The sequence below is a fragment of the Triplophysa rosa genome, linkage group LG8, assembly GCF_024868665.1.
Source record: "Triplophysa rosa linkage group LG8, Trosa_1v2, whole genome shotgun sequence".
NCBI lineage: Eukaryota > Metazoa > Chordata > Actinopteri > Cypriniformes > Nemacheilidae > Triplophysa > Triplophysa rosa.
The window spans coordinates 14,822,868-14,845,326 of record NC_079897.1 but is presented as its reverse complement, the minus strand read 5'-3'; the positions used below and the strand labels follow the sequence as shown (position 1 = coordinate 14,845,326).

The window sequence follows — 22,459 nt, the reverse complement described above, 5'->3', positions numbered from 1 at the left end:
AGCTACTTGACAAATCATTGATTGAATTAATAGGACAGTGTATTTCTTTCTGCTGCTGTGGCTGTGATCTATGAGTGTGCTCCACTGCTCAACAGATTAATTTTCCACAGCCTTGTGTTTTCACATGGTAGAATGGTAGATGAAACCAGAGCAATCCAGCCTTTTCAATAAAATGTGCAACAGATGCCACAGATCAAAATCTTTGAATTCCTGGAATTCTTTGAAGCATATGCAGGGAACACAGGCAGGTTTGCTGCCTATTCAGAGTAAAATTAAAGCCTGAAAGAACGTCCCTGAAAAACAGACCAAATAATCTCTTTTATTCAAATAATCTCTTTATTCTTTTATTGCTTATGTATTTTATGGACCGGTTGTGGATCTGGGTATACATAAAGTAAATACAATAATAATATTCATATAGATTAATATTTGAAGAGTTTGGTTCTAAATGAGATAACTCATTTTTATTGTGCATTCCAATTAATATCAATCAAACTGCAGTTGGTTTGTTTTGATTTAAGCCATAATAACTCAAAAAATACAGCTTACTAACACAATAAAAGTAAAACTCAATTTTTGAAAACCAAACTCTTCATTTATTCTTTTCTTTTAGAGAACAAGGATGTCTAAAACTATTGGCTGCTTTGACCTTGTGAATTAAAAAAAAATGTAAACACACTTTTCTGTACATTATTACATATGTCTGCAATACAGTACTTTACAGAGGGAAAACTGACATTGCTTTTTGAAAGTTATATAAATTATTCCCCAGTATATTTTTGTCATGTTATTTTAGGTGGCAATGAAAATGATTCCTGTCCTTTGTCATGGCATATGTACTGTTTTTACCATTTTTACTTTTACAAAATGTGACAAATTTACTGTTTGACTGGACAAAATTACTAAATCAAAACATAAAAAATATTCTGTTCTTGAATGGCATCACGATGAGTGGCATTTTTTTTCCTTTATCATGAGAACACTGTTACATTAACTTAAAAAAAAAATACTGGACAATAAAAATATCTGGGACAGAATTGTTGGTTGAAATAGAGTGATAATATGTGTCAAAATGAATAAAAAATCACTCACATAAAGGACAGAAAAATAACAAAAATCATCATGTTTTCATGAAATTCAGTTCCTTGAAGAGATTGAAGACACATCTGGTCATGTTTCCAGTTATGACCACAGACAACAAAGAAGTGAGTCTTAGTTTTTTACATCTAAAACAATTAGCACATTCGAGTCATCTTCGTTATGATGTAAAAATAAGCACTTGTGGAGATGAGCAGAGACATTTCTGAAACAAAGTGTATTGATAGTCAACTGGAGGCTGAACAGTGTCTGTTCCATCAGCCTTCAGAAAGTTTATTTGTCCTGATGCGGTTTACATCGACTTCTCTCTGACAGGTTGAAGTGTACATCCACTTAAACTTATATGGCGGCTTTTATGAGCCACATGTCACTTTCTTCTCATTGAAATTGATTCCAAGAGCATGTTATTCCTGAGATTCAGGAAAAGCGACCAGACTATCGAAAGTGTGCTGATGCAATTTGCTGCAATCGAGCGGCATAAAGCCTGCTCTGCTGCCTATTGTCTATAATGATTTTCTCTTTCTTTGCTGTAGTTTTTTTTCAGATTCACTTAAAGTAGTCAATCATCCAAGTTGTGTAAATCTGTGGAGTCTATTTATCATCATGAGATTGCATCCAGATCTGTTGGTGTCGTTTCCAGATGCTACAGTTTTGGTGAAAGTTTGGGTATCATTAATGGCTCCCGGCTTCATGCTGTTACATCATTGTCTCACAGCTGGCAACATACACAAAATCGAAATGATGTTGTACTGAATTTTTGATCTGTTACAAATCTAATCGAGTATATCTAGCACAGATGTTTAATGACCTGTTCTCCAATCACAAACTCTCAGTCTGCGTCATCAACAATGTTTCACGTTGTGCTTAAATGCTGTTTTATTCTTACACAATTCGCAGTGTAGTTGCCTAAAGTGTGATATAGTGAAATGGTCATGGGTCAGAGATCTGTGTGTTTGTAACATGAGCGTGTGTGTACTGTGTAACGTGAGAGCCTTACATGTGTGGTGTTGAGTCGATGGTGATGAGAAAAGCAAGATCACAGGACTCGGTCACAGATCTCATTCTGTTCCCACTCCCACACACACTGAGCTATGACCTCTCTGAACCCATTTTCCCATTGTGTTTTTTAATTTACACCCACTAAAATGAACCCAATTTTCCATTTCTTTTGCAGTCTCTCTGTCTTTTACATGCCAATCTAATAAGATACATTTCCCTGTTAACCAGGGAGGAAAAGTTTTGTCTTAGCTGCCTGTTTACATTCAGTACAACCACAACGATGTACACTGCCTCTCAAAAGTTTAGGATCATTCCTTATGAATTTTTCTAGAATAATATAAAACCTGTCAAAACAATAACGTGGTGATGAGAATTATGTTGGGACCAAAGAGATCTAAAACAAATCAAAGCTATATTGTCCTTTAAAGTACTGAAGCTACACTGTAAGAAGTAAGTTAAACGTTTTTCACGTTTCAAAAAATATGTCAAAATTCTGTCAAATAAAACTGTTTTTACAGTTTATTTTTTGCCTTGAATTGCAGAATTGCCATTTAATCAGCCAGTTTCTTCAAGTGTCATCTGCTCCTGAGATGCTTTTTAAAGTCCCAGGGAAATAAAAAAAATACATTTACTTTTTTCATGAAATATTGCAGCGTTTACTATGAATAGCTTATCAGTGTGGGTCATTCTCTTTTTAGAATTCATGTGCCCTCGTAATCTTCAGTTAAAATCTGAAAATACACTTCTGCCCTCTAGTGACTGTGGCTCAGTGGTTAGAGCATGGCACGAGCAATGCCAAGATCATGGGTTCGATCCCAGGGATTGCACACACTCAGAAACATATGTATAGTTTATCCAATGTAATGGCTGGAATACACTGCAAGACTTTTAAAATCTGAACAGATTTTTCTAAAACTAGACATCATACACTTGCAGACTTTTTGAAAGTTTAAGATAGAAACACATTAACTGATCAAATCTACAGACTTGGCACAGCGTTTCTGCAACAAGTCCAGACTGAAAATCTGAGCAAAAGTCTTGTAGTGTATTTTAGCCTTAAGTCGCTTTGGATAAAAGGGTCTGCCAAATGCGAAAAATGTAAATGTAGGCTTGGGTGGAGCATCTGTTAACTCCTCCCCTTCAACTGTCAGTCTCCTGCCAGTTCTATTTCAAAAAGCAACTGCTGTGTTTACATCCAATCAAATCATAGTGAAAAACAAGCCACGTCCACTATTTTGTCTCATTCGAAATTCTGTTTCATTCCGAAATGCGTTAGAATAGCAATAGCAAGTAAAACAATCGTAACTTCTGGTTCACGGGGACTAAGCAGAAGTACTTTCCATCTATGCTGGGCTTTCATTTTCTGCATTTCCTCATTATTTAGTTCAAATCATCAATTTCAAAAACTTTATTGAATAAAATGTTAGTTTTATAATGGAATACATTTTTTTTCACAATTATATTTTCGTCTACAAAACTATTTAAAAAATAAGCAAATGTCTTTTGATCAAATGATTTTTAGGATCACAAAATACATTCCAGTCAAGTGATCCTAAACTTTTGAACAGTAGTGTAGGCATATTTGTGCAATGTCAACAGAGCCGATCGAGGGATTGTGGTTATAATTGCAGTCTTTCTCCTCCTCTTGGTTAAATTCAGCACTGGCACAGACTTCACATCTTGACTGACCATTTGCGGTGGTGCAACCGATTACAGTAACGTCATGTAAATGATGCCTTTGGGGCTGCGGGTCCAGGGCAGTGTGGTAAACGACTCAGCAGGAATGTGCATTATAGATTTTTTAATGTATTAATTAATTTCTGTGTTCCAGTGCCTGAACAGTCCAATGCTCTGTTCACTATCACATTACAAAACTTGTAATCTCATGTAAATTTAAAGAAACAGCTCACACAAAAATGATCATTTTGTTATCATTTACTCATTTTCATTCGTCAGTCTTTCACATTGCTGGTTGGTGACTTTGTCAAGGTTTGTTTCTGTTACTTTTCAATACATACTAGACTGGAGTGAAATGCTGAATAATGGGAAAACTTAAGTGGCCTCTTAATTGTTTCCACGGCTGTATATTCCTTGTGGTAAATTATGAGTCATTTTCATAGTTGTTTTTAGTATGTCATAGGTGAACGAACATACAAAGGTCAAAGGTTGAAGGAACGAACATATGCAGGGTATTTCACTTTCTTCAGTGGAATATCAAAGAAGACCATGGGGATAATAATAAAGTTAGATTGAAGCAGTATCAGCACTACATCTAAATGTGTGAGTGTGTGTTTGATCTGAAGTGTTTTCAGATATTTGATTAGTGATCAGTGATGTAGATGAGGAGAGGCCTGTTGTTTAGGCTGTAATGGTCCATTATGTAACTCTGGGATGAAAAAAACCCTCTGATGGATCCGTTACAATTGAGCTACGCCAGAAGCTGCAAGATCAGCTCTCTGTGTGAACAACAAATTGAGAGAAAAGAAAAGGCCAAAAAAAAAGAGCAATGCAGCAAACAATGAATACAAATGAAGGGTTTAGAGATGACCGAAAGTGATGGATCGCTCGGTATTTCCGGGGTTTTGATGATCACATTACAGTACTAATGCATAATTTCCGTGCTGGGCAGAAACAGGCATGGCCCAGACACCTTAGACGTTTTGCTAGGATGGAAATATATGCTACACTTTTATGAATATATTATATGTTTACCTCCCAGCCTGGCTTTGCTGAGACAAGCTGGATTTTCCGAATGCACATATTTGGTATTTATATTCCAAAACACCTTCAGGGGTGAATGATTTGCATTAAACTACGCTCAGTGTATCTGGTCAGTCACTTAAATCAAGCATCCTTTTTATCTACAATTATTTTATTTTCTGGGAAGAGAGGAAACAAGAGCTTTGATTTGTCCATGATGTTTCACACCAAGAGGTTTGAAAGATGATAACAGCAATTTATTCAGAATGTATAGCTTTATAGAAGATGGACAGGTTGAGCACCGTGCTTTGGATTTTCCACTTCTTGTTGATGATTTTGAAACAAAGATATATGAGGAAAATGGGTGTTTCTTAAAAATGCCCTAATAATAATATATTACGGCAAATTACATAATCACTTTGGATGACTGGGAAGGTTTCTTGTAGGATTTTTCTCTAAAGACATGGTCTGGTCTAATACACTTTGAGAAAGACCTGTGCAAGGAACTGTAACTGGGTCGGAAACGGGCTTTAAATGTGGTTCATCAATGGCATACTCTAGAAAATGATTTTAGGCCTGCGTAATATCATATGTATATTCTGTTACTGTGACGGCAGTATTTGTAAAGCTGATTTGACTCTAAATGGATAGATGTCCTTGATATTCACTTAAGATATTTTTACTGTGTTTGGACTGTGATGTGTGCTCGTGCAACATTGGCACAACTTTCTTTCTTCTCAACCCTATTTCAGCCGAGCCCCAGAGGAGTCTGTTTTCATTTCCAGGCATTTCATGCATGAATTGCAGGTTGCGTTTGATTGACTTGAACGTAGGCTATAGCATTTGACCCGAATGTTTCCTTCGATGTAAAAAGGCTTATGCATAACGCACTGCTGAACTGCGCAGTCAAATCAAAGCTGGAGGCAGGTGAATGGCCATGTCACATGTTAATTCAGTTCCTCTGAAAAACCTGCTCATCTGCTCTCCTTCATCCTCTTCAGCCGCCTGTCAGCTTCATGCAAATAATCTCTCAAACCTTTCACGAGAAGCTTTTTATATGTAAATCTACTCTGAATCATCTTGTCTCTTCTTTGTAAACAAGTTTCATTTGTTGGTTCATCAGTTTGTATAGATGCCTGTATAGAATCGTCTCATTATACAGAAGTGAAGCAGTGGTTAGTTGTACTGATTTCTTTGGAAATGAGTCCGGAGTGACAGTACGTTAGATTTTGATATAGCTTACAGCGACATCTAGTGAACGAGTCTGTACTAAAGTTTTTGATTGAGAGTCTTTCATGAAACTCTTACCAGAGCGATGAGGTCATTTGAACAGACTTTTAAAATACGAAGGCAGTATTTTTAATTAATTAAAACATAAACAAACGTTATGACAAAACTCAACTTGCGGTAGACTTCCGCAAATAATAACTGTTGAGTAGTTGTAATTTAATTCATTAAAATAAATAAACAATACAGTATTAATAAATGTATGTTGTAATCAAACACAGACCGGAAGTTAACTTCCGGCGAGTCGCGTGCGTCCGATGACCCAACTATAAAGGACTTCGATTTATGAAATACATATTATGCTATTATTTTTTAAGGGGAGTATAGGCCTACTCACCGAAGCCGTGAATGAATGGACTTCATTCATGCAATTCAAACACCTGTGATAAAAATCTTATTAAAGACCCATGAGAATTTGTCTTTTTATTCTGCGCATAACAGTGCCAAAATGCATAAAAAAATCTGTAGGCCAGTGTTTTTCCATCTCTCCAGAGGAGGGCAGGCTATGCACGTGTGCGCTGTTTACATTCTTCATAACGATGTGTTTTTGAATTTGAGTTTTTCATTTGAATATGAAAATCTTTGTCTGTATGGTATATTTGATCATGTTGCTGCATTCAGGTATTTTTATTTCACTTATTTTAAACAAGTCGTTTAAATATGTTGTTATGACTTCAGCATGCTACTCAAACCACCCCTACTTGTTTTCCATCCCTAGATTTACTGTGTTACGGTTGTATTATATTTGTTCAGAGATTATATTTTATATACCATCTGCGCTGAAAGAAATCTTACCAAGATCAGATTTCAGCTAAAAGAAACCCGGTATGTCAAGTTATCAAAACAGGTATGTTGAAAATGTATTAGAAAATTAGCACTGACATTCTGATATATTTATTTTTTATTAGTGACACATAGGCCTACAGAAAAAAAGACAGAGCAGTACAAGGACAAATATAGAGATTACACTTGCAGATATATTGATCTTTAAATAAATGCTTATTGGAAGGAAGCATGGTGGTTTGAAGAGATATGATGCTCAGTACCTGACAGAATATTATTTTTGCGTAAACTCCCAACTTTTTTGCTGCAAACACTAAAAGTATGTGATCCTGCCTTTAAAAACTCAGGTAAAAAGTAAAAAAATTTCTACATAAAATCATCCTACGTAATGTAAAGTAAATTCTGTGAAAATATAACCTTGATATCTTTAATAAATTTAATATTGACTGAGGCCATGTCAAAGATTGAAGTGAAATGAATGGTTAAAATCAATCATAATTAGATTATGAGACTTAAGATGGTTTCACAGACAGGGTCACAAATTTCCTATGTGAAAACAAATGCTGCAAAAAAAGAAAGAGAAAAAACGGGCATGTTCAAGCTCAAACCGGTGCGCAACGTTTTGCTACGGTTTCCGGGTTGAACGACATGTTTCCTGGAAACGGTTTGCAACGGGGTTTGAGATACGTTTTCTCTTGTTTGGTGTGTCAAGAATTTCAGCCCAATCAGCAGCAACATGTGTATAACCCACGCGGTATTAAAGAGACAGCTCGCACAATGGAAAGTAAAGTTGTGTAATGTGTCTGCTGCAGCTCGGTATATGCAACAATTGGGTTCGGGCCGGTTCCGAGCTTGGCGCACTCGCCTCGACAGGAGGAGAGTCCTCCGGGTTCGATAGGAACCGGCGAGCTCGGGCCCTCTCCCCGGACAGCACGCCAAACAAGCATACCTTGCCAATCCTGCCACTATTATTATCTGCATAGCTGAACTATTGAATTGCAAGCAAGATTTCAATAGCCAACGACGACTGGAGGCAGAGGCGGATTAACCATATGGGCAATTGGGCAAGTGCCCAGGGGCACCAAGACTTTAGGGGCACCAAATAAACCCGCAATACAAAATATATTTTTTTATAAATGTACATAAGCATTTGTTTTTTAAAACTTAAGTCACGCATCTGCGCTAAATAGGCGTGGCACCATGTGCGGGAATACTCCCACTTCAGATAAAAATGGTTCTGTCCTCCGCACTTTATCGACACACCTCCGCCAATATTCCCGCCCATGTTATCTGGTTAGTTACATAGATTTGAGTGAATTAACATTCAGCCAATCACAAGTGACTGCTATGAGGCGAGTCGTCTTTCGTGTAGCCTACACTTTAATCTTCAAACAGATGGAAGCGGGAACGATGCAGAGCGCATTGTTGTAGCGGAGACTAAAAATGCGGGGATTAGCACTGATTAATAAAGGTATATATACATGGCATGCGTCAGAAATAAGATGTTATAGTGCCGATAATGTATGCTAATAATAGTACGTGGAGGTAAGGCCACTATTTAAGATCCAAACCTGGGTTTTAAAGTGAAAGTGAAGAACGGTCGGTGTCATCACTATAGCAATCAATTCATATGTGTCCTTTTTAGTGGAGTACACTTTTATCTTAGTACTTATGTGATCGTTTAGTAAGAAGAATATACACATACTGTGCTTAAATAGAGCGTTTGAATAGCTGTATAGCAGTTAAAATAGTAACAATAACGTTTCATGTTATTTTTATGAATAACCTTGCTATACATTGTAATCTGGTGAATGCCACTTTGGTGAATTAAAGTCCCAATGTCCTGAAAATCTGTACATTGTTCCATTGCCCCCCTAATGTGAATACATACATGCAAACTATAGTGTGTGTGTGTGTGTGTGTGTGTGTGTGTGTGTGTGTGTGTGTGTCGTGGCACGCACAACATTTACACCTGTTAAAAAATGTTAGTTATTTTTTTTCACTACATCAAAACCTGAAATGTAACATTACAACACAAAGCAGGTGCCCCTTAACTACAGTAGGCCTAATTGTTAAAAATGCTTGAAAATCTTTTAATATATAAATCTTTTAATGAGTGGATTCTTTCGTGTGGGTAGGTGGGTTGATGGGGAGGCACCTCTGGGGCTGTTGCCCAGGGGCACCATGAGGTCTTAATACGCCTCTGCCTCTGGGGCTGTTGCCCAGGGGCACCATGAGGTCTTAATACGCCTCTGACTGGAGGGACTTGCTGGTTTTGTTTATCACAGTCAGTTAAGAGTTACATTTAGCCTAAGATAGTATACAATATACAGTATATACAGTCCCCAAAGCACAGGTTTGATCAGCTGGCAATTTTCAATACACACTTGTGATCCATGTGAAAACCCAGCTATAAAATCATTTATTTGTGATATACTATTTCTACATAAACCCTGCTAAAATAATAGTATTACATTAATTCTAGTGGTTTCCACTATTTTTTCTCTTACAGATTAAAAAAGTATGGGGTATTCTATTGATTCCCATCTGCATCTCTTGTGTTTTGGGAAGGGTTCTATTAAATTTTCAGCAGGGCAACCAACATGATGTAAAGAATATCCTGTGAAAGTATAATCTTAAGATTTTGATTTAGTTTGACTAAGGCCATGTCAAAGACTTATAGTAAATCATATTGAAATAAATGGTTAAAATCAAACTCTGATGCTCGTCACTAATAACTAGATTTTTAGCCTATAGTTTTCACACACTGGGTCATACTTAGGAGTGCAAGTTATGCCTATTATTGACATTGATAGTTAACTATAATAATCAACAATGAACATTTGTGCAGTTTTATCAAGCACCTGTTGCACTTATGGATTGCTGGCAGTGTCTCTAGCCTGACTTTCACAAGGCTGGCCAGGAGTTCATTGAAGTATAAGTTATCTCTCCCTTTCTCCCTCATGTATCGATTCACCACCACACAAACTAACGTTTGTGAAGTTGGCTAGTTAGATACAATTTAATATGACAACAATCCCCTTACAGTTATGCTAATGATAAAAAATATGCTCGTTTTATTAAAGACTACGCAGTGGTTTTAAAAGTGTGGGGGGGGAGTTATCAGCTGAAAGTATAATACACCGGCGAACAGAGTGCGCAATTGTGACCCCAGGACACTGTCGCGAGGGATGGGGATGGGACGTATAGCGTCGCATGAGCCTCTGCAGCTGCATTTGATTAATAATGTTGCATCAAATATATTAAAATTGTTATCTGAGAACGTGGTGGATCCAGAGGCGTATTAAGACCTCATGGTGCCCCAGAGGTGCCCCCCATCCACCCACCTACCCACACGCAAGAATCCACTCATTAAAAGATTTATATATTAAAAGATTTTATAAGAATGAAACTCAGCAATTTACAATATACTATTTTAGAAGAATTACACATTAACATGACACTTTTGTAGAAAGGAACACAAAAAACAACTCTTTTCATCAAGCATTTTTAACAATTAGGCCTACTGTAGTTAAGAGGTTGCATTTTCATTGGCCCGCAGGGAAGCCTATCCCTGATTGGTTGACTACTTTTGACAGCTTATAATGCCTGGAACACACAGGAGGACCTCTCCAGAGCAAGAGTACCAAAGGATTCGTGGACGCACGGCACGCATTTTGAGTTCGCACACGCTCACTGAGCGAGAGGAGAGAAAATTCATAAGAGAGCAGCGTATAATTGAAAGCACGCGCCCAGTTTTGTACATGAGCAAAGGAAATCGGCGTGCGAGCGGAGAGATTCGCGCGCTCGTATTACAAGAATGCGCTCTCGCCTTTTAATAATGCGCTCGAGACATTTGTCATTAAAATAACGCCATAATATTTCGACTCGTCTTTATTTAGCGCGCTCTTCAATCCACGGGCTCGCAGTGTGGAGTGAACTTCAGAAGTCGAGAATTAGGTGTGTTTACTGCTATTTGCTATGACATCTGCAAATGTGCAGTTCTTTGTCATAAATGCACTTTTGTGACGCTTGGGCAATACAATACAGTTTCCCATCTACTGTAAAGTTTTCACTCTCCCAAGTTTTCGTCTCATCGACACACTTAAGTTGTTTACCTCTGAATAAAGTGCTTCACATCCATGAAGGCATACTTTAGAAAACGATCCTGATGCTATTTTCATTTTGATTTAAAACATTTTATTCTGTATGTGGCATTTGATGAACACATAGTCTTGCAGAGAAGTGACCGACAGCACTCGTATATAAAGTCGATGGCAAAGAAAGAAAAATATTCCTTACTGATAAATAATGACACAGCAGCAGATTGTGACATTTATTAGAGGTATTTGTGCTTGGGATGTCCCTTTGAATAATAAAGTTTGTTAAACTTAACGTGAAAAGGATGAAACAGATACATTTATATTTATTAAGATTATAAATTTAATACATTTATTAGGACTAAATTAGAAAAGTGTTAAACAAAATTGATGCTAACCATAACTTTATAAATACGATCATTTCTTAGTTTTCAATGTATTGGTCATATATGATAAATCTTTGGGCATTTGGCATTAATGTTGTAAAAGTAAACATTTTGTTATATCACATGTGTTTTGAATATACTTTTATTTGATCATTGTTCAATCATTGACAAATAAATATTCACAATAAAAATGTCAGAAGGGCCTAATTGAATAATTTTGCCTTGGGGCCCTTAATGTAGTTTCGCTTCTGATGCATGTGTGCAAATTAGGACATTGTTTAAATGAACAGAGACCTTTGCGGTAAACCGTTCGAACAAGATTCCCAGAATGAAGTGTAAATAATGCACACTATGTTGTTCCAGCCAGTGACATTTTTAGAGCGTGCCAAAAAATGTTTCTGTTCTCTCTCAAGTGTGAGAAACTGTAAACTGCCTCTTTGTCTCTCTGTGGGGCCGTTCTCACAGGTTGTTTTCTTGCGTTCAAAAACACACACACAATGTGTTCTGCACACACAATGGAACACAGGCATCTTCCGAAACCCAAATTCACTATTTTCTTTTTAAATGATTAAATACCGTGTTGTCAAGTTGACAAGCACTTTTTCATACTTTTTATTGGTTAGATATTTGCATGACCCAGTGACAAATAAAAATGATTTATGACAAAAAAAGACACAAAATATAGAGGACAGGTTTTAGAAGGACAGCATCAGACAATGTTTTTGCACCTCGTCTTGCTGCTTGCAATATTTCACACAAACTGCATTGAGGGACCCTGTAAATTGTTTATGTATAGCTTTATCAATTTATTTGTCAATATTAGTATGAATTGTGCGACCATCCCCTTAAACTATTTTTTACTTAATATGGTACGTCTCAAATCACTCATGTATACTGTAGTATCCCCTAAAATGAACAGTTTTTTTGCTATGGGAAAGTACATGTACAGTACATTCATTTTAGTCCATATAGCAAATGATTGGGACATACAAAGACCTGTAACAGAAGTGGCCTTTATTACCTAGACCCACATTGTGATATAATACATTTAAATGTACTGTAAAAAATACATGATTTAGTGAAACATTAATTATTTTGACTTGTAAATTCAGTGTGACATCACTAATTTCTTCCCTGCTTGTGGGTAGATTTTAGTACAGAAATAGAACTATGCGGGTACTTTAGGGATACGCATTTATTAGGGTTGTAACTAAACTTTCCAGGACATTGACTGCAAGATTGGAGTTGAATTGCACTATTCTAAAATATAGCAACATGTGTAAAAAACAATTAAGAAAGCACAGACAGACGCAGCAATATAGTGTGTGTGAATGACCTCTTACACTCCTTCTGTCTGTTTCTGAAGCGCTACAGTGGGACTGCTGGCAGACAGAGCAGCTTGGCGATAAATGGGGCTGATTTAAGCACAAAAGACATGGATAATGACAACTGCATGCGCAATTGGCTCATGCTCATAGGCGGTATAAGCAACCCGACAGCAGTGGAGCAGGTCGAGCAAGAGCTAGATTATAATGTTCTTTTCTTTACATGACATAAAGATATTTACAAGAATACCAACTGTGGATTTCTCTTTCTATCTCTCTGTCTGTCTGCCTGTCCATCTGTCAGAGGTGTAAAGAGTACCTGAAAACCATACTTAAGTAAAAGTACAGATACCTTGCAGTGAAAATTACTCCATTACAAGTTACAAGTCACCAATTCCAAAACGACTTGAGTAAAAGTCTTTGAGTATCTGATTTTAACAGTACTTGAGTATTTTACTCATACTGAATGTAGGCTCAAAGCAGCACTAGTCCTCAACACTTAAGAGACACATCAGTGAAAAACTAGAAACAGTTGATTTGTGAGGTGAGCAATCGCATTTATTTTCTTAAATCATAATAAGACTGAACACCTCAAAATTGCAACAAATCATGGTCGACACCATAACCTACGTCATTACAAACACCCTAAGTCTCATTTAAGCTCAAGTGCTCATAAGTAAACCAAAGTCCTTCAAAAAGGTCTCTTCAATATAACAGATAAATAAAATAATGTTAAGTAGAATTAAAAAGTCAAAGCCTTTTTGCACTGGACATGCTGGTTTGGGCCTCATCGCCAGCTGCAGTCATGTCCTCATTTCACATACACTGTTAGCCCTTACCTGCCATTTCTACAGTAATACATTGGCAACACTGTTGCCAGCTAGTTACTGTAGGTGTTTTACAGTAAACTACTGCAATGGCTGTTTGAAGATACATTATTAAAGAATCTATTAACGCACTTAAGTCACACAGTCTTAGATGAACAAGTGTAAATAACAGATGAACACAATAAATCTGTCAAGATTTCACCAGAGGAGAATTAAACACAAACATCAATAACATCTTCACATATTACAGACACCACTTTCACTTTATTTCTGTCATCTGTGTAAGATCTTATTGAGATTTAACTCTAGTTCATAGTGGTTCAATTATGTTTTAAGTCACCATTATGGCGATCAGTGTTTGCTTTGGTTGGACTCTTTGACTTTCTTGTAGCTTTAAAATGTACACTTATACCATAACACTGAAAGGGACTTTACAGGAACCGCAACTTTATGTTTACTTAGTAAATGAAGATACATCTGAAAGAATTCAATCATTAAATAATAATAATATAGCATTTAAGATTTATTAAGATATGTTTGGTAAAGTGATTACATGTTATAATGGAAAGATCTCTGTCAGAAAATCTTTCTTTGCAATTGAGACACAGTTAGACACTTGACATACAAACCTCATCAATGGTGACAAACAATCATGAATGAGTTTTGTACTATGTACCCAGCATGCATTGCAGCATGAAGCTGTTCAGTTGATTGTCACCATTGTTGAGATTCATATGTGAATTGTTCATTTCTCTGTGTCCGACTCATTCTATAGGTTAATATTTTGTCTATATAGTGTGAGAGCACTTTTGAAAATTGAAATATACATTCTTTTTACTGGTTTACATCACTTCATGGCAATAGTCCCACCATATGGTCAAATTTTGAGCAAACATGTTTAGAGCACATTTAGGAAGAGTTAGTTTTAAAAATAAGAGCTTTTGTAGATGTGTGACCTACAGTAACTAGCTGGCAAGAGTGTTGCCAATATATTACTGTAGAAATAGCAGGTGAGGGCTAACCATGTATAAACCGCCAGCGATTGACATCTACCTGATACTGCACTCATATTCATATAAAGAAGCCATGTTGACAAGTTTTTGTAAGTTATGGCAAAATCCACAAGATTGTAGTACCTTCAATGCCCTGTGAATGGCAATATTAATTATAAGATAGGTGGCATGGAAAATGTAATGTGTAATTGCATTAGTCATTACAAATGTAGTGGAGTAAAGAGTACATATACTTGTTCAAAAATGTAGTTAAGTAGAGAGTAAAAGTTGCTAATATCTTTAATACTCAGTACAACTACAAAGTAGCCAAAAAGATACTTAAGTAAAGTAACTAAGTACATTTACTCCAATACTTTACACCACTGCCATCTGTCCTAATATTATTTGTTTAATGATTGTCTTCATTTTGTTGTTCTGAAGGCTGGTGGTTTGATGCCTGTGGCCCATCAAATCTCTATGGTCTATACTACACCACTGGGCAAAATTTAGGGAGACTTGATGGCATCAAGTGGCACTACTTCAGAGGTCCCAGCTATTCTATACGTGCCACCACCATGATGATCCGTCCATCATGAGAAACTGCCAGTCTTCATTAATCTCAAAATTCCCCAGGTTTACGGTTACCTCCCTTCTAGCTTATAGGCAGTGTAACCGGTTTATATTTTTGTAATCATACCTTTGTGAGAAAGGTAATGTTAAAGAGTATTGCAAAACTGTTAGATTTGTCACTTTGTTTTTCTTTACTCATTACTTTCATTATTATTTTATTCTCTTTATGTAATCTGTTTGTTGATGCACTGCTTCCTTAACAACTGAGGACAAATTCAATTCAGCATTGTAATTTATACAAGGAAAATGGCACCTTTTTTTACAACATATATGCAATATGTATGAGTGCTTAATATTACATGATCTATGTGCAGTAAACGGTGCTGTTGATTGTGATCTGATTTATTTGAAATGTAAAATCTAAATAAATTGTTGACAAACCAGTTACATTTTTTCCATACCATGTTCTGGCTCATTGTTTGTGGAGATACAATATGTTGCAAGGCTGAAACTTTATTGTCTCAAGGTTGATGAAAACATGAAAGATATCTGATCTGAAATAATGACAGCAGATATGTTTCTAAATTTTTAAAAACATCAAACTGTGAATATGAGTATCACAATTTTAACAAGTAAACTTTGTAAACAAACAGTACTGTTAAGCGTGTTGATGAAATGTTTATATGCTCTCCTACTTGTAAGTCGCTTTGGATAAAAGTGTCTTCCAAATGAATAAATGTAAATGTGAGGTTATTTTTTTGTATTTCAAAATATTTTTACTATTAATAATCAACAATTCAAAGAATTACTCAAGTTCTTATTTTTACATTAACAGTATTAACAGTAGAACAATACTATGCATACATTTTAGCATAAAGTTCTGAAATCATAACTGTTAAAAGAAAATTGATCCTGCCTGTGAAACCAGGGTAAAGCCTTATAATTGGATTTCAAGCATTATTTTACTATTATTTGAATATTTGACATGGTCTTACTCAGTCAATATTAAAGACATCAAGTTTATATTTTCACAGACTGTTCTTTACATGATGTAGGAAACAGTAAATCACATTAAAATGACTTTAGCTGGGTTTTCACAGGCAGGGTCACATATGTTTTAAAACCAACAATAAAAAGTGAAGTTAGTGGCGGGGACAATGTGAGCGTCAAACACGCCATTGGTTGTGAGTTCTGAAACATTCCAGCTGAAGAGTGGAAAAAAAGAACGATAAGAGGTGTGACGATTGTAAATGCAGAACAGCACACCATACATCTCAATTATCAACCACAACAGGCTGCACTACAGGTATTAATATCAAATCATTTTATTTAAACAAAAGTACTAACAATAACAAAATGTTTAACTCATGTATTTCTTTATTTTGTTTTACTGTGAATCTGCAGTTTGGGCTGAACAGCATGTTTTCTCTGTGTTTGATTCTCTCTGCAGTTTGTGCTATAGGCACAACAATACGTGAGTATCAGATCGATATATATATATATATATATAAACATAAACACAAATAAATAAACAAATAAATAAATAGTCATACTTATGCTGACTTTGTAGTTACAGTAAGATTCACCATTCTCTACAATCTACATTAGGCGATATATTGTTTTTAAATTATAATTTAAAATAACAATTTTTTATAAAGTGAATGAAATGTTACTGCATTTTACTAACCCTTTTATAAAGGTTTGACAGATTCTCTCATTTATCCTGTGTTTTTTGTTTGGATGCTCATGGATTGACTCACAGATCTTACAGCTATTGTTCTTTGTTTTAGCTGTACCAGATGTTTACCAGTACTCTCTAAGTGTCGGAAGCGGCAGCGGCATTGAATTCTCCACAGCAAGTGAGGGTCGAATCACAGCAATCAGAGTATGGGAATATCCCGGCAACTATATTACCGGGTGTGTTTGCTCAAGCAGCCATATACTGTAGACCAACATTCTTAGAAAACATGTGATAATAAAGAAGTACTGTTATAACATTCTGTTCAGTTCATCACAAAATTAGTTATGGATCTTTCATTGTGTTCTTTGTATTGTATGATCTGTTTCAGCCTTCAGCTGAGATATGAGAGTAACTGGACGGCAGTGTTTGGTTCAGAATATGGAAACCAGCAAGAGATGCAACTCTACGACAAAGAAATCATCATCCAGGTCTCTGGGAAGCATTCGGGCTACATCTATGAACTTATGTTTGTCACAACTCTGGGGAGATCTTTCAAAGTGGGGGTGTCTGCTGGAACCTCATTCAACTTCTTTCCCACCATGAAAGGAAGTCAACTGCGCTTTCTCAGCGGTCGACATGACGGATGGGCCTTAGCATCTATTGGGGCTCATTGGGCCCTGGTGGCAGTTAAATGAAGAGCTAATCTATTTTTTTGTTAAGCATGAATGTTCAATTAAATGCTATTATTTGTTCTTAACTGGTTATGTCCTCTAAATGACACTTCTGTAATATTCTATTCATTAGTAGCTAGGGTTTCACCACTAACATATTCACTTTCAATGTATTTGTAGGTGGTTCCTCTTATTTACATCAGGCAATATCTAATTAAACATGTATAAAAATGTATAAATGTATAATTTCATGTCTTTTTTACGCACTAGAAAAATTCACATTCACACGCCTTCATACAGCCTTTCTAACACAAAAACATTAATCACAAAAGTTTTAATCAGTATATTGATTTCATATTGTTTTATGTAATTGGGTGGCGTGATAGTTTTCATTTTGTAACAATTAAATTTTTTTTATTATGAGTTCCTTTTTTCACTTACTAAACATAATCATGATTTCCTCAAAAATACTCAACTCAACTTTATTTATATAGCACTTTTTACAATTTTCATTGTTACAAAGCAGCTGTACATGAGACATATTGACTATAAGCAAAACAATTAAAGTTATACCTGTGTAACCCAGGCTACAGGTCAAGTTACATGAATAGTACACTCACAAGTTTAAATAGAAGTCCAGGTTCGACTCTGGGAGGATTTAATAATAAAAAATTTACCAAGCACAGTAAACCAATTAACAGCCGCCATTTTGTTTTTATTACAACAACACTAACACATTTCCAAGTTGTAAATGAAACACAATTTAGAAATACTGTAAAAGAAATTGTCCTTCGTGTGTATATGAAAAAAATCTATGTTAATGTATGTAAAGGCCTTTTTCTTCTTCTACTTAGTGTATGTGTGTATTTCAGCTTAGCTGTAAAGTTCAGATGCTTGTAGAATCACGATGGTTTCTCGTTTTAGTATCGTAGATCAGGGCTTGGCTCGCCATTCCACCACGGAAGATCACGGAAAACTGAATCGCGTTTAAAAAACAAATCAGAGTTCTCATTAAAGAAAGTGGTGATCATATACATTTTCAGTTTTCTCCTCGGCAACAAAAGTAGTAATTCTCATACGATTGAAAACACTCTTAATTGAAAGAAACACACTGTAATGAAGAAACAAAACTAATTTTGAGAACTGCTAGCTAACCTCGTGCGAGCACATTAAGATCGCTTCTTCTAATGTAAGCAACTTCCTCACCCTGTTGCGTAAGTAACTGCCCTCTAGTGGTTGCTCCTTGATGATGCATCGAATGTACAGGAGTTTCTTTGTGGTATACAAATCAAAATGGATTCACTCTTTACTACATAAAATGTAGATGTGCAATTTAAGGGGGTTACATCCTCCCCTCCTGAACCTGCATGCGTCTCTGCATGTAGTGTACTTACAAAATCATTGATTTATCAGGAGTTAATATCCTAACTTCAGGGAATTCATCAGACTCAAGGGCAAATGTGAAAGCTTTGTTTAACCCACTAAACAGGGACTGTATGACTAACACTAAGGGATTCCCTAATGATTTGTAAGTTAGTCTGTCAGGTTGCTCCTTTATTCGTGTAGAACGTCTGGGTTCAGGTTCTTCCTGCATAGGGGTACTTTCTTTTTTTCCAACTTTATCCTCAATCAACATCTTGCTGACATTTCCCTCCTTTCTCATTCCATCTCTGTTTTCCTCAACAGGTTCTGTTCCATGTCTGATCGACTCCTCAGAAAACTCATCATTGATATCAAAAATCTCCAAATCCAGTCCTTTGACAGGTGAGTTTCCCACATTCTCTAAGGCATTTCCAGGTAAGTTTGTTTCTTTCTTTTTAGATAAGGACTCCACTTCTACTTTATGTTCCTCATCAACTTGCACATACTCAACTTCAATGTCAAGATTCTTCCCTTGTCCAGAAGGCTCAAAAGATTGTGCCCTTGGATTCAACGTTGACTCATAGGAATCTCCTTCCACCTCCCGTAGGGAAGGTACATCCTTAACAATTGTTATGGTAGGATATGACCCATCTTGCATAATTTGGGGAAAGTAGAAATCGGGTTCTCCATCACAGTCATACGCTGGTTTATTAACATCCTCCAGAACAGTTGGTGATTTCGTAGGATGAGTCGTTCTTTCCTTTCCTTCCACCCTGTTGCCATCAGCACTGTAATTAGCGGGGTCTAAGAAACCACAGGGCAGGAGTAGATCTCGATGGAGGGTTCTTTCAGGTCCATCTGTAGTAAGAGGTTTTACAACATAGACTGGAGAATCAGTTATTCGCTTTACTACTTGGTAAACGGCCTTGCTCCAGCGGTCTGCAATCTTGTGCTTACCTCTTACACCAACATTCTTAACAAGAACACGATCCCCAGCTTGTAAAGTGGATTCTCTCACTTTCAGATCATACCTTTTCTTATTGCGGAGAGCTGTCTTATTACTGTATTCCACAGCAATCTTGTAGCGTTCTTGCAGACTCTCTTGAAGTTTTCTGACATACTCGGCATGACTAACTCTTTGTTCCCCTTCAGGTTTGATACCAAAGGCTACATCTATGGGAAGGCTTGGCTGTCTCCCGAACATCAACTGGTAAGAAGAGAAACCGGTGGTGTCGTTTTTTGTACAGTTAAAAGCATGTACCAGAGGCTGCACGTAATCACGCCATTTGATCTTGTCTTCCTCTTGAAGAGTCCCGAGCATCTGGAGAAGTGTGCGGTTAAACCGCTCCACAGGATTCCCACGTGGGTGGTAAGGAGTCGTTCGCGTTTTCTTGATCCCTAAAAGGAGACAGAGATCCTTAATCACAGCTGATTCAAAATCACGACGTTGGTCGCTGTGTAAACGTTCTGGAATCCCATAATGTACGAAGAAGTTATTCCATAGAGCTTTGGCCACAGTTTTGGCTCTTTGATCAACTGTTGGGACTGCTACTGCATATTTAGTGAAATGGTCCGTGATATCCAAGATGTTCTTTGTACCACGGCCATCTGGTTCAAGAGAGAGATAGTCCATACAAACTAGTTCTAAAGGTCTACTTGTGGCTATATTAACCAAGGGGGATGCTCTTTGGGCCTTAGCCTTTCTTCTGATGCACCTCTCGCAAGTATTGACTTTTTTCTCCACATCTAGGTACATCCTTGGCCAATAAAACCGTGTGCGGACCAGCTCTAAAGTACGTTCTCCTCCCATGTGACCCACAGAGTCATGTAGGGCTTCCAGCGCAACCTCCCTGAACTTCTGAGGCAGGACAAGTTGGTGGGACTTATTGCCTCGGTCAGTACGCTTCCTGTACAGGACTCTATCTAAGAATGTGAACTTTTCCATCAATCTGAGCATCAACTGTACTTCTCTAGGTTCCTGACGTCTGGCACGGTAGGAGAATCGTCTTCCAGTTTTCAAGAGTTCAATCACTCTGCATATTGTGGGGTCCTTAGACTGTTCCGCAACCCACTCTTGCGGTGACATTCTGGGGAGAGTGCTCGACCCAGGGATCAGATCCGCCTGTAGGAACTCAGCTGGAATGGCATCAGCATTTATGGCTAAACATTCCACAGCAGCACCAGGTAAGGAACTTTCTTTTCCTTCTGCAAGCTCACACAACTGTTGTTTCTGGCAAACGGCTCTCACTGCCTCACCTGGAAATGAGGTTCCATTTCCATTTTTCAGGAACTGATTAATGAATTGATAAACACGATCTTCTTCAGTCCCAGAACCGATATCTACATCTGACTGAGGGTGCGGTCGCCGGGACAACCCATCTGCATCTTGATTTTTCTTTCCCGCTCGGTATTTAATGCTGAAATTAAAATTTGATAGGGACGCAAGCCAACGGTGTCCAGCAGCATCTAGCTTGGCTGAGGTCAAGATATATGTCAGTGGGTTGTTGTCCGTCATGACGACAAACTCTGCCCCATACAGATAGTCATAGAATTTATCGGTTATGGCCCACTTCAAGGCTAAAAATTCAAGCTTGTGGGTGGGGTAACGTTTTTCACAATTAGATAGTCCCCTACTGGCGAATGCGATAACTCTCAGATGGCCATCCTGTTGTTGGTATAAGGCAGCGCCCAAACCATTCAGGCTGACATCTGTGTGAAGGATGTATGGCAACTTTGGGTTTGCAAACCCCAACACTGGGGCACTGGTGAGCTTTTCTATCAATGTCTGAAAAGAAACATCACACTCAGGTGTCCATCTGCTGCCGAAAGGCTTCTTAAAGTCAGTGTTGGAGAGGGATTTGGATTCTTTTCTCTTTCTGGGTGGACAGTATCCAGCTGTGAGTGCATTTAAAGGCTTTGCAATTTTTGAGTAGTCCCTGACAAATCTCCGATAATATCCAGTGAATCCTAAGAAGGATTTAAGCTCACTGATGTTAGTGGGTTTTGGCCAGGTGGTAAGTGCCGAGATTTTATCGGGATCAGTTTCCACACCGTTCTCGGAAACAATGTGCCCAAGGTACTTTACAGACTTCATGAAGAAACAACATTTGTCAGGAGACAGTTTAAGACCAAACTCCTTCAATCTACTTAAAACTCTCATGAGGCGTTCCTCATGTTCCTCCAAACTACTTGAAAAGACAATTAGGTCGTCAAGAAAAACAAGGACTTCTTTCAAATGCAGACTGCCCACACATTTCTCCATAACACGCTGGAATGTGCTAGGGGCGTTGGTCACTCCTTGCGGCATTCTGTTAAACTCCCAGAATCCCATTGGTGTCACAAATGCTGTATTATATTTGTCCACTTCTTCGACCTCGACTTGATAATACCCAGATTTAAAGTCCATAACAGAAAACCATTTTGATCCTGATAAGGCAGAAAACGTCTCATCAATGTTGGGTAATGCATACGCAACCTTTATTGTTTGATTATTCAAATTCCTGTAGTCTACACAAAGCCGAATGGAACCATTCATCTTCTTTACAACGACTATGGGTGAAGCAAACAGACTTTCGGACTCCCGAATGATGTCTGCGTCCTTGAGCTCCTGAAGATGCAGCCTAACAGCCTCATAGTCGGAAGGATGAATGGGCCGTACTCTTTGTTTAAACGGAGTTG

The 22,459-nt window shown here is 37.4% G+C and overlaps 1 protein-coding gene across 1 annotated transcript; it reads left to right on the top strand.

Moving 5' to 3' along the window:
* Positions 1-16,285: 16,285 nt before the first annotated feature.
* On the top strand, positions 16,286-17,806 carry LOC130558266 (zymogen granule membrane protein 16-like). The gene is made up of 4 exons (XM_057340586.1): positions 16,286-16,373; positions 16,472-16,541; positions 16,858-16,984; positions 17,137-17,806. The coding sequence occupies exons 2-4, from the start codon at positions 16,487-16,489 to the stop codon at positions 17,441-17,443; spliced, it is 489 nt and encodes a 162-aa protein (XP_057196569.1). The 5' UTR covers positions 16,286-16,373; positions 16,472-16,486; the 3' UTR covers positions 17,444-17,806.
* Positions 17,807-22,459: the final 4,653 nt, after the last annotated feature.

What these genes read in the sequence shown, in the direction of transcription:
- LOC130558266 (XM_057340586.1), top strand. Translation starts at nt 16,487, where the DNA reads ATGTTTTCTCTGTGTTTGATTCTCTCTGCAGTTTGTGCTATAGGCACA. An exon ending in TGCTATAGGCACAACAATAC is followed by an intron (nt 16,542 to 16,857) that starts GTGAGTATCAGA and finishes TCTTTGTTTTAG; the next exon opens with CTGTACCAGATGTTTACCAG. An exon ending in CCCGGCAACTATATTACCGG is followed by an intron (nt 16,985 to 17,136) that starts GTGTGTTTGCTC and finishes GATCTGTTTCAG; the next exon opens with CCTTCAGCTGAGATATGAGA.